The sequence below is a fragment of the Taurulus bubalis genome (genome assembly GCF_910589615.1).
Source record: "Taurulus bubalis genome assembly, chromosome: 5".
NCBI classification, from domain to species: Eukaryota; Metazoa; Chordata; class Actinopteri; order Perciformes; family Cottidae; genus Taurulus; species Taurulus bubalis.
Window position 1 is genome coordinate 5,711,096 of NC_136593.1, and position 12,864 is coordinate 5,723,959.

Genomic DNA, 12,864 nt, shown 5'->3' on the forward strand with positions numbered 1-12,864 from the left:
AAGTGAGTTGTTGATTTAATTTCACGGATGGCGCACTGTCATCGAAGCCTCCTCGTCATCAGGCCGGGCCCATGCTCAAGGGAGACCTACAGTGGAATCGGCATTTGAAGCGCGCCGAACCGTGGTCTCGTTTCGGTCGGAACGGGTGCCGCGCTCCGCAATATCCCCGAATGGCGGACACCGTAAATAGCTAATGTTCTCATGCATGATTTAGTGAGTGATTAGACATCGCGAAACTCATTTTCCCCAGACCCATCTGCGCACCAGTGTTTATCCTGTTACCTCCATTTAAAAGGAAACACAGCGGCATCCCACTGCTGTAGCTAATAGCCTTCCTTGCCACATGTGTGAATATCAGTGGCTTTTTAGTGACATTCCTGCATGCTTTATTGAAGTCCTATGAGCAAATCGCCCATTAACAATGCCTTGTTAATGCTATGAGGTTTTCTCGGAGCCTCTCTGCACCTCGAGCATTTCCATGAAAAGTTGCAGCCCGTGGATGTTAGTGGCCTTTAAAAACAGGCCGCCAATCGTTGTGCTTCAGAACAATGTTGAAGCCGCCCTGGTGGCCAGGCTTCGGTCAGGCTTTACGTGATTGCGTGCACGTGTTGTAGTTATGAGGCCTTGAAATAGAAAGTGAGAATTACCCCACGGTGGTGCTTTGCCAAAAGCCCCCAGGTCCATTAATAACCCGGCGTGCCACTGCATCTTTTATCCCGCTCCGAGTGGCCCTGCTGTTTCTGAAGGGGGTCTTCGCGAAATAGCCAGAAGCATTTCCTAATTAATGGGCTTTCTCATTGCAGAATTAATTGCTTCCAACCATGCAGTCCCGGCCCTTTCACACAGGGTTAAGGCTGCAGACTTTGACGGCCCTCACAAGAAGAACAAGAGGCTGTCAAATCATGAGAGATTGCTGCTGAGACGTTGGAGACAGAAGCAGAGGAATGGATGTGGGCAAAGAGAGGGGAGCTGTTGAGGTTGTGTGGGCGTAAGTGTTTGTGTGTCTGTCAAGGGGTGGTCGGGGGGGAGGAGGCGAGGGTGGGTGAAAGGATGATTGAGACAAGCAATCAGTCCCACTGCAGGGAACAGAGGGCAGGCAGGGGGCCGTTGCCTGTGGTTACACCGCTAAGTGTGCCGGTCCCTTGTCTTTTTCTTTTTTCTTTTTTCTGCCCGTGCACACGGATCAATAGATGAGTGGAGTGTGGCTCGGAGGTTCTTGCACACACTCCGACACGCCTTCTTAATCCACTGTGTGATAACCTGTGCCACGCCGGTGTTACTGCGCAGGAGACAAGCGAGCGGGGGCGGGGGGGAGAATGCAAAAACCGCCCCGCTGCGTGGGCTGCAGGCGCGACTGGGAGGGCTTTGCCTTCATTAGCCCGAGGATTCGGATTGCTTGGCTGCTGCGGTGGCTGATTTCTCTGCATCTGTTCAAATTGCATTAGCTTGAATTTATGTGCGAGCGTTTTGTTTTGTTGCCCGTTAAAGTACGGTCTGCCTCTCGACGAAGAAGAAGCCGGAGAGATTGCCTTTGATAACACTTTTAATAAAAACATTTAGCAGAACGCTCCCCCTCACAATAGGAAACGCCGTTCTCTTTCTGTATGTGCTGGAGGGATTTTCCCTCAGCCCCAAAATTAATCCGTCAAACGGCACAGATTATCTCCCCATCTCGCCGTGCTCAAACATGGGAAAATGTTTATGATGAGTAAACATTATCACGGATTTAATTAACAGATCCCACACACTCATAGATCCATGGGAAATATCAATCGCACTGGTGTATTTAATTAGTCTATATCTTTGCCCTTTGTGTCACTGGGGTTGATAGAGAGCCATGCTCTGCAAATTAATCTTCATCAGCAAAAGACTTGAAACAAAAGCATGATCGGAATAAAGAAACCGAGAAACTTGATCTCCCTCCTTAGTATTCCAACCCCACACCTACACAAATGACGTTGCTATTCATATATATCGTACACTATCTGGGATTGAGTACACAGTGCATAGAGTTGACCTTGACCTTAGGCCTGCGGTATCTCTTCATTCTTATAACAAACTTACGACAAAAAAAATATTCTGCAAATCAAATCGCCTCAAACCAATTTGTGATGTGCTTGTGTGTTGGTTTTTCTTCCGAAACACAAATATGTGTGGTTACCTTTTTTTTCTTACAAAATCATAGTTTCTATTGTTTAAAACTAGCTGAGCTACTCCTCTTCTTTCCACAAACCCCCCGGCGACTGCAGGAGTAAGCCCTGGTGTACAAGCACTGCTGAGAATCACTTCGACAATCTGGCTGCCCAGGCAGCAACTGCAGATCCAGGAATAATGTAGTGTCCCAATTTTTAGGGGGACTGGAAATATGAGGAGTAGATATATAACTTTAGCTCTAATGCTGCATTCACACCAAAAGCTTTGCGAACACCGAGCTGTGTGAGGCTACGGGTAATATTCTGAACCCAAAGCAGAAATAGTGGTTATTACCATGGTAGATTGGGGAAATGGTGACTGTTTTTACAGAGATAAGCCACGCCCCCTTTCTGGCTCGAATGATGCGAATAAACCACATATAGTCGAGCGAGTAACCTCATGTGAGTAAAGCGTTGTGAAAATTCGCTTCGCTTTAGAAGTGAACGTAGCATAAGAGTATGAGCGTTGCTCTTTGATGTACTCTCTTGTGATTGGTTTATTCTGCACAATTAGTGCACTCGCCACCCAATCAGGTAGTAACTTGCCTTGTAAAAACCTCCCTTTGCACTTTGTACATCCATGCACGTTTAGTTTAAGATGTGCCTCAGCATGCGTGTCTTTTTCAGTTCGGCTCTTCTTTATTGCAATGTCGACACACTTAAAACAGTAAAATGACAACGACATTTATAACGCCTGTATCTTTTCTGTTACTCCCTTCTTCTTGTGCTTTTGTTATTTCCAGATGTTCTTTTACTGGAGAGAATAGTAAGATAAGGCTGCTGGCATATAGGAGACATGTCATGTGATCCGCATGCCAACTCATTGATGTAAATATGAAATAATGTGGGGCTCAGACGGCTTCTTCCCGCCTCTGATTTGCCAAAGATTTTTGTTAGTTTACTACTATTTGAGGTATTGATTTTTCATTATACATTGCTTCAGTGGTGGCATATAGACCAGTGTGAAACAGTTTTAAGAACAGACAAGAAGTCAGATGTGACAAAAAGACAGTGAAATCACAACATTTCATCTGTTTTCTGACAATATTTTTGTGTGAGGTTCTGGAAAACTCATTATCTGTACAGTATGTTTTCTTCTTTTTTTCAAATTTGTTTAAGATGTTAATCTAGTGTGTATACACATGTAGCTCCGTTTGCTTTGCTGTTTCCTACAGCGGATTACTGATTATAGTTTTGTGTTTACACAGGCGCTTATGAATCAAATGAGGCCTGTATGCAGTGAATAGCATGTTTTTATATATTTAACATAATCATATTCCAAGCCTTTGCATTGAACTAATTGACAGCCCAAATGCAAAACAACCAGTTCACTGTATGAGTAGTAATATAACGTATGGGCTGTAATTTGCCAGCATTAGTGGCTTTGCTGCAGTTTTCTTCCTGCGTCGACACACTTGACACTAATTGGTACATATTGAGAGCCACAGCAACTCGCATGTCCAAGGCACCTACTTGTAATTACCATTAGGAGGCTGACGTGAATGTGTTTTTTTGTGTGTTTTCTTCCCCCCCAGATCCCCCGTCGGTAAGTCCTATTCACGGTAAATCCAACATGATGTTAATGTAGCGTGAGGTACAGTTCACAGGGCACTGGACCAGAGGAAACACAGAATGAACACAGCCATGAAGGACAGTTTAGAGTTGAAAAATGTAAGATTTATATATTCAAGTAGTATTTTAGATGTAGGGACTTTTTGTCCCCCACATCCCTTCACTGGGTTTTTGCACAGAAATGAATAGCATGCCCTCTCGGCAGTCGTGTGAACAGTGTTCTGTGGTTATCTATTGCAAACCTCACTCCAGCCCTCTCCCGTTCTCTCTCCCCGCCTCTTCCACACAGGATGGGAAGAAATATATAAATACATAAATAAATAAGTGGAAATGTATATCAAATTCAGATAACATTAACATTAGATAAGGTAATAAATAAATAAATTGATTTATCCATTGAGCCGTTTAGAGAGCGCGGCCCCAAGAATGGGCCGATTGATTGGCACCCATTATGGCTGCCTGCAGGGATGTCAGTGGGCGTGACAGTTTGGAGCGTGCGGCCGTGTTGAACGCTCGGTCCGATTGAAGTGCCGCCTCTCAGCCGTAGCATTTGTATATGCAGCATCCGCCATCAAAAGTGAACCGCAATCAATGTGTCGCAACCTGTAGCCCAGCCGAGCCCTGAGGTCCCGCCCCCCTCTGGCTGCTGCACAAATCCCCATCTCCTGCAAGTTTTACATATTGCACTTTGACACCGCACGTCCTTGGGTCCCCAAGCAATACATCCACGGGAAGCGTGAAGAAGATCGGATGAATGGATCTCGAGATATGCAAAGGACAAAGACTCCTCGCTTTGTCGTTAGATAGCCAAGGATCTATGTCGTGAAAAGACGTGCCTGTATTCTTACCAAGCGTAATAAATATGAAGGTATTTTTATGGTTATATCCTACAATTTACGACTATCCAAATACATACAAAAGAAAATCTGAAAATCAGAACAGGTAATTCTCTGTGGAAGAGGAACGTGCTGGAGCAAAGACTCTCTGTGGAAGAGGTCCAACTGATGGAATTATTGAGTAAATAAAGAAACATAGACTTGTGTTTGTGTGTGTGTGTTTGTGTGTGTGTGTGTGTGTTTTCAGGTGAGTGGGCTGCGCGTCCTTATTTTGTGCCGTTTTCAATTTCGTTGTGTGCGTCTCATTTGTTCAGCGTTATTCATCATCATTACTACACGGGACTGAAGGTTAAGAGTCATTTGTGTTCCCTCACATCAACTTTGTGTCCCAGTCGCTCTCTCTCTCTCGCTCTCTCGCTCTCTCTCTCTCTCTCTCTTTCTCTCTCTCTCTCTCTCTCTCTCTCTGTGAATTTGCCTCTATTTTGTTTTTAAATTGGTAGCTGGACTTATTTTTTTACTGACTCACAAATTAAGTCGGAGAAGTCAGCATACCCAAAACGGAACATTATTTATGCTAATCTAATAATTAGCTTTAGGAAGTTGATGATTACTCTGGGGTAAAGGAAATCACTGGCCCCTGCTTCCCCACTTGCGGCAATCTGCCCTCAATTAAAGTCTTTTATTAAGTGACCTCACACCTCTCTGTATCCTGGCAGGGGCTCGCTGAGGGATAGTCGGCCCACAGGCCAACCCCTCCCCCGGAATATGAATTATTAAAGAACACTGCACAACTCGAGACGACTGTAAATATAAATGACCGAATGATTTACAAACCTTATCATTATACACCCCATTCTTCACAGTAAACTATGGACTCAACAGTAAAGGCAGCAACTGACAACTTTATCCGGCTTTATTCTCTAGAACCAGTGCAGCATTAAGGTCGCTAGAGGGGCGGCTGACTAGCTAGTTAGCGGCTGACTAGCTAGTTAGCGAGCTAGCTTTCTAATTCCGCCATGCTTTAGCCCAGCTCTGGTACAAGCTGGCTAGCTAACGGCTAGCTGGCTAGCTAATCCGTCTGCTTCCCGCTCCGCTCTCTTCCCAGTTTTTTATTTTTTTTATTTGCTCTCTCTATTGTCAGCTTTTTCAAAGTGCAGCGGTTGGACAGTGAATAGTTTCTGTTTTATTCTGAGATGTGTTGAGGTATCCATTGTTTTGGATACTATAGAAAAAAAAGATTGAAAAAGGAACAATGAGATTTTCAAGAGCAAACAGTCATTGAATACGAGGCTTCTTTCACACATGATGTGTGTCCTTGATGTGCGCCTTTGGTATGAATGCGTTTTGTCGTTTATTCTGATGCACTCGAGCTTTGAATACATGAAGGATTTCGCTCCGCTGTGATTCCTGTTTGCAAACTGTCAAGTGATGTCAGATGTATGTTTGTTCAGGAATATTTGTGAAACGAGTAAATATGAGTAACTTAATTGTTCTTGTAAGGTCGTGTACACAATAAAAAAAGAAGTTAATGTCAGTCTAAGCATCAGTGAAGTTTTTCCTGACAAGAGTTGTGTCTGTGTGGCCAAAACAGAGAAATAAAACACATTTTACAGCCTGCGTGCCTTCGGTGCCAGCTCATCTATTTGGCCCTGAGGTGCTCCCCTCACTGGTTTACCACAAGAAAGAGTGAGCAAATAATACTCTCATCAAACAAACCCCACTTTCACTTTCTGCAAATGAGTCCGGTGCATCTGTGGCCGCGCCTCGGAGGCAGGCGACGGATATTAAGTGTAGCTTCCTCCGAGGTAACGTATGGCAACAAAGCAGGAAGCAAATTTGAGCAAGCTGTTACATTTCATGCACAGTTTAGTTTCTGTAAATTGAAATTTATGATTACAAAATTACATAATGGGAGTACTTTGGCTGATTGGCCCGAGGCCTCGTCAGAGGTGCACCTGTTGTAAGGCTCCGAGCTCCGAGCCAATACATTGTTATATCTCCAATCCAGCAGTTGCATTCTTCCTGCTGGGACTGACTCTCGCTGTTGATTAAGAGCAGGTTTAATCACCGCTGAGGCCCTGTGTTGGCACCACACCGGCCTCGCCTCCTACGACATGGGAATGCGCCTCTGGCTGATTGTAACATTCACATGCTGATAACAGCATCCATGCATTACTTACCTGCGATAGCGAAATGTCTCGCTGATGATTTTGCGTGGTGTCATAGCTCGAAGGAGGCTACGGCTCACTGCGAGGGTCAGATGCATGTCAAACAAGAACAATAAAACAAGTTGGTAAACTTATAGCAAAAAGTCTCTTTTTTTTCTTCTTTTCCAGGGGAGGAGAATTCACCAGGCTGGTTATGTGGACAGGACGAAGGGAAGGCGATGGCCCCGTTTTCGTGTCCGCTGCTCGCCTGCCACATGCCTGTCTTTGCCACAAAGTCACCAGAGAGGAAGGTAAGGATCATTTCTGAGAGAGAACAGGTGTGCTCTGAAGTTTCAAGAGATCTAAATCAAATGTACTCTTAAACAGTTAGTACATGTTGTAAAAGGAGGGCATTTGAATGTCATTGTCTGTTCATGCCTGTTTGCACACATTTACTAAAACTAGCTCAATTCTGTACTTAGACAACACAAAAAAGTAGAGCCAATGCAGCGAAGCAACAGTCCATATGACAGTAAACACTGGAAGATTTCCAGTGTTATGGACTATTGCTTCGCTGCATTATATATATATATTTTTTTTTTGTGATCCAGAAATTATTTTATATTCAGCAGAGAAACCACACTCATATAAAACAAAAAGATACATGATAAATTGGTAAAATAAATACTTGACACAACCAGGTACTTCATTATATTTATGCAAATTAATCCTGTCAGTATATCAAAGCAAAAGCAATCATGCAGATCTATTTATAAGAAAGGAGAAGCTACCTCTGTGTAAACGGCATAATACCACATGAAGGAATTTTATTGTTTTATACTCTGGCTGTTATCAGTTTAATCTAATTGGATGTGCACAATAAAATAATAAAGCACAAATACTATTACTACTATGTAGGAATAAACCATGGAATATATGATCTTTTCAGCTGGATCATCTTGCTTTTAAACTGTCAGTCTAAAGTGCGGCGTCGCTGCATCTTTCTGAGCCGAGCGTCTCTACTCAGGAAGCAAAGTGCTTCCGTTTGGCTCGATCCGTCAAAACAATTTGACTTCCACTGACGCTAAATTCTCCTTATAAGCAGCCATTAGTCCATCGTGGCGGCGGGATCTTTACTTTAATAAAGATTTTGTTGCAAGAGATCATAGTGCCATTTAACACACTCAATCCCCATCGAAAGCAATCAAAGCCCACTTGTCTTGCCCTAACAGCTAAAAATACATTGTCTCAGCGATGATCTCATTCAAAAACACCTCGACTGTTGGAATTACAAGGTGACACGAGAGCTTCCCCTAAGATGCTGAGCTGAAGCATTTCGATCAATACGAGCCGTTAAGACCGAGAAGCCTCCGATAGATCAAATGGTCAGCACAGGTGAGAGATAAACTAAAAGGGGTTTCGAAGTCAGTGGAAATTGTATAAAATCAATTTGCAGGGGCTGAAAGATGATATTCCCGACCACATCTTCTTGCGCCATAATGTGGTTATGGGTCTCGCTGAGCAAGGTGGGCGGTGGGGGGGGGGGAGCCGCATTACCACGGCCGCTGGGGGAGGATGTTATAAAGTGATCATGCAATTATCTTAATGGCTGTGGGACACCCAAGCATAAATCAATGTTCCAACATTAGATTAAGATCTTTACACCAACCCGCAGTCTGCCGGCCAAGCGGACGAGACAGGAAGCTGCGGTGAAACGGCAGCTGGAAGTGCGGAAAGTGTAACTTTGACACAGTGAGGGGTGAGGGGTGAGGGGGGGGGGATTTCCCAAAAGATCTCGCCGGCGTTCCGGAGTGCTCTGACAAAGTGTGTTCCACCTGGCTGGATGCGGAGCCAAGTCAATTAATGTATTTTGAGCCAGTGGGACCCTGCATTCTCTCGAGGATCTACTCGTATTCTCCTCTTCTCGCACGAGCAAAATGAAGCACCTGAGCACGCCGGTGCAGGACACGGCGGCCCAGCGATGTGGTTTTCACGTGGCGTCGTCTCCCGACGGCTATCAAACCGAACATGTCTGTTTCTCACATCGGTGAAGCCGTAAAGACCTGTGACGGTCGCTCGTTGTTATTTAGGCGAAAGTTTAGATTAAAGGGAAACGGTAATGCTCGCGCTGCTGTGTCAGCGAGTTCATGTTCATTTAAGTTTCTCAATGCATGTGCTAGAGTTGCATGTTTCTCTGCGTATGTTTGGGCGCCTATAATGGGTTGTGATAGGAGCCTGGGTATCAGAAAGCTGGAGAGGTAAGCAGTAGTATTTCTTTCCCTTTTTTCTTTTTCTAAAGAGAAGGTAGCATTAAATGGAGTGACTTTAAGTCCTCCATGCAGAGCAGACTGTGATTAGGGGCTTAACTCAGCAGCCTCCCCCCTCTTCCTCCTCTCCCTCACTGTGTCTCCATCTTTGCCTCAGCCACTGCCTCTGGGACACACACGCCTCTCTGTGCCAAAGCTCCGCAGCATCTCTTTCTCCAGCTCTTGCAGCTTCTCTTGGCAGTCTGAGTTACAGTGAGTAGAAAGGATGAAGAAAAGGAGGCGAAGAAGAAGGGGGCAAAAAAAAAGAAGAGAGAAAGAAATCCCAGATTAAAAGAGATGTGGCCGAAGGGGCCGAAGCCATTTCCCGAACAGAAAATAAAAGTTCCAACGCAGCGTAGCATGAACAACACGCACAGGTCACCTAAGGGATCTCAACCCACTGCTGGCTGTGTGCGGCTCTGTGGGAAGCTGGAGAGGCTACTGGGCCAACTCGTTAGGCACCGGAGATAAACCTTATCACAAGTCTGCTGAGTGAAAACAGCGGGGGCAGACGGACTGCTCTCAATTTATCTCTTTCATTTTCTCCTTGTCTTTCTCTTCCCCCTCTTTCTCTCTCTCTCACACACACACACACACACGCACACGCACAGGACCGGACGTTATCTTTGTTAATAGACAAACCGCAGTCGGATGGTCCTTGTTGTTTAGATGGTCGATGCACGCTCCGTTTCGTTGCCCTCGCTCTCTGCCATTTGGAGAGATGAAACAGAGCAGCCCAGAGGGAGAGTGTGATGTAGTTGGGTTAAGAGATTATTAGGAGATGCTACAGCGGAAAAGGTAGCAGCTGAACCAGGAGAATCAGCTGTTAAATATGGAGGAATTAAAAGCGTTTTTTTTAGTAGCTCGCCGGTGCATGATATTGATTTTAACAGGACGGAGGCCTGTAATTGTTCCAGATAAACAGATATTTAACATTTGGAACATTTCTACATTTCTGACATTTGCAGCCTGTTTCCTAAGTGTCACAGAACATAAACAATCGACAGGTAAATAAGTCGCCCATTGGTTTTACAATCGATGCATTAAATGTCGAAGAAGGATGCCAAACTGTAGCCGCAACCTTTTTTTTTTTCTTCATCTTAGTGGATAGTTTGGGACAAAACACCATTCAAAGACATCACCTTGAGCTCTGGTAATCTGAATCTTTTCATGGTTCTCTGACAATTTATCGACTAAATGATTAACGAAACAATGAACATGATAGTTTGCAGACCTTCCGACTCACTGTCCCAGAAGTAGCAGCTATATCCAGGAATAATCACCTGAAAACGGGAACAGCGGCGTTTTGTTTGCAGGGACTGGAGTTCTATTTATTTTTGGCTGCTTTGTACGAAGAACTTAACTCAGCTGCTTCCCTCACCGCCCCGCTTGACTGGATGAACCAGCTGTTTCTTTCAGTCGTGTGCAGCAGTGTGAAGACCTCTAACAGAAGCGTTTATGAAACCGAATCATCAGAAGGCTCAGCACGCTGTATGACAAGTGGCATTCGATGGCGTCACTGAAAGGAACTGAATGGCTTAAATTATGTGCCTGTCTCTATCTAGGACACATATTTCCCTGCACACTGTATTTCATTATACGCACTCATTCAAAAGAGCTTTGAAGAAGATCAATGCGCGCTTCCTGTCCCGATCTAAACATTCTCAAAGAGGCGCATGGCCGTACTGTATGTGTGTGCAGTATTTCACGGCGAGGGGACAGGAATCCCACGGCGGCGTAATGATTCTCACACGCCTCGTATCTCCTCCAGGAGGAAAGCACCTCTCCCTCTGCGGCTCTAAAAGGTTCCTAAACATCCACGGCTACAAAGACTTTGGAAATAGTACAGGGACATGTTTCCAGACTCCGTTTATGAGGCATTAGGCTGGGACAGGGTTGAGGATGGCTGCTATGCCATGCAGAGCTCTTATAATACCTTGGGGGATTTCATCATGTATGCTTTGAAGTGCGTAATGACAAACTGGGAAAGGGTTCGGGCCGCATCAGGGTTAGCTTCCTTTCTCTTTTTCTGAGAGGATTAGCCTCTGTGTCTCGGCTCAGGGGGAAAAAAACGTTAAAAAAGCTCGGTCACAACTCAGCGGTTATACACTGCACTAGTTTACATAGATCACACAGATCGCCATTATCATTGTTTTTGTATTTATGTCCGTCTTTTTTCTTTTTCTTTTTTGGGATTCAGTCCTCAAAATCCATCGAACACGTGATAGATCATCGTATCTGTCTTTGTCACACTGTACGCTTGTTTACTCGGTCTAGCCGGTGCTTGTTTACTCGGTCTAGCCGGCGCTTGTTTACTCGGTCTAGCCGGCGCTTTTTTACTCGGACTAGCCGGCGCTTGTTTACTCGGACTAGCCGGCGCTTGTTTACTCGGTCTAACCGGCGCTTGTTTACTTGGACTAGCCGGTGCTTGTTTGCTCGGACTAGCCGGCGCTTGTTTACTCGGACTAGCCGGCGCTTGTTTTCTCGGACTAGCCGGCGCTTTTTTACTCGGACTAGCCGGCGCTTGTTTTCTCAGACTAGCCGGCGCTTTTTTACTCGGACTAGCCGGCACTTGTTTACCCGGACTAGCCGGCGCTTGTTTACTCGGACTAGCTGGCGCTTGTTTACTCGGACTAGCCGGCGCTTGTTTTCTCGGACTAGCCGGCGCTTTTTTACTCGGACTAGCCGGCGTTTGTTTACTCGGACTAGCCGGCGCTTGTTTACTCGGACTAGCCTGGTGCTTGTTTACTCGGACTAGCCGGCGCTTGTTTACTCGGACTAGCCGGCGCTTGTTTACTTGGACTAGCCGGTGCTTGTTTACTCGGTCTAGCCGGCGCTTGTTTACTCGGAGTAGCCGGCGCTTGTTTACTCGGTCTAGCCGGCGCTTGTTTACTTGGACTAGCCGTGTGCTTTCGGGGCATGTGGTGCACGTCCCTCTCGCTCGCCGCGGCGTCCGTCCGCCCCGCTGATGGAGTAACAGGAGATAAGCAGCGGCAGCCATGTGCATTCAGCTCGACTACATGAAAGCGACCGCGTGTGCAGAAAATTAGCTTGTTGAGTGGCAAGCGCACTTTGTGCACCGCATTGTCTGGAACTCAACGGCTCTGACAGTAAGGATGAAGGAAAAATAACTACGTGTGAAGACTGTGTGTGTGTGCACTGTAACACACAGCACACAGCATATGAGATACTATGTTATGAAATATAGATTAAAAAAGAGGACAGTGTGAAAAGGTGGCCTTTCCCTGCTGCAACGCCGTTCTGCTGATTTATTTCCTCTCCCCCTCTCTCGCCTGCTTTTATTTTTTTCTAATTTCTTCAAGGTAAAGTCATCGCATCGACACCTCAATGCGATGCTTCCCCCTCTGTTTTTCTTGAAGGTCGTCCACTGCCTTTACAGAGAAGCAGATATCCGCCGCCTTGGCTGAGAGCGGATGCCACAGCATGGATTAAAAGCTCCTTCTAACCACACGTGGCAGCTCCCTCTCCACCACTGCAGTAATATCCTTCTTAAACAGCGGGATGCACCTGTGTTCCAGACCTGAGCCTCATCTAGAGCGGTTCTCTTTTTCCTTATGTGTTACTCGTTAGACATCTCGGCTAATCTGCACTTTTTGCTGGCTTTTCTGTGATCATCTGAGTCAAATGAATCACGCTGATGCTCAACAACGCTGACTGCGCCACGCTTTTAGTTCTCTATTTAGTCGTTTTTTGGCTTCATGATCATTTTCACGAGTGATCTTGCCAGTAGGCCATCAGTGGATGCCCATCAGCTGCTTAATGCGTTTTCTACCTTCAATTTAAACCCACA

The 12,864-nt window shown here is 45.5% G+C and overlaps 1 protein-coding gene across 1 annotated transcript in view; it reads left to right on the forward strand.

Annotated features, from left to right (window-relative positions):
• The window catches only part of arhgef10la (Rho guanine nucleotide exchange factor (GEF) 10-like a), a gene marked incomplete at both ends in the record, with an annotated part of 93,285 nt that overhangs the window by 50,788 nt on the left and 29,633 nt on the right, over positions 1-12,864 (forward strand). The window contains one exon of the mRNA XM_079218260.1: positions 6,937-7,058. Within this exon, the coding sequence (XP_079074386.1) occupies positions 6,937-7,058 (122 nt within the window). The remainder of the gene's footprint in view (positions 1-6,936; positions 7,059-12,864) is intronic.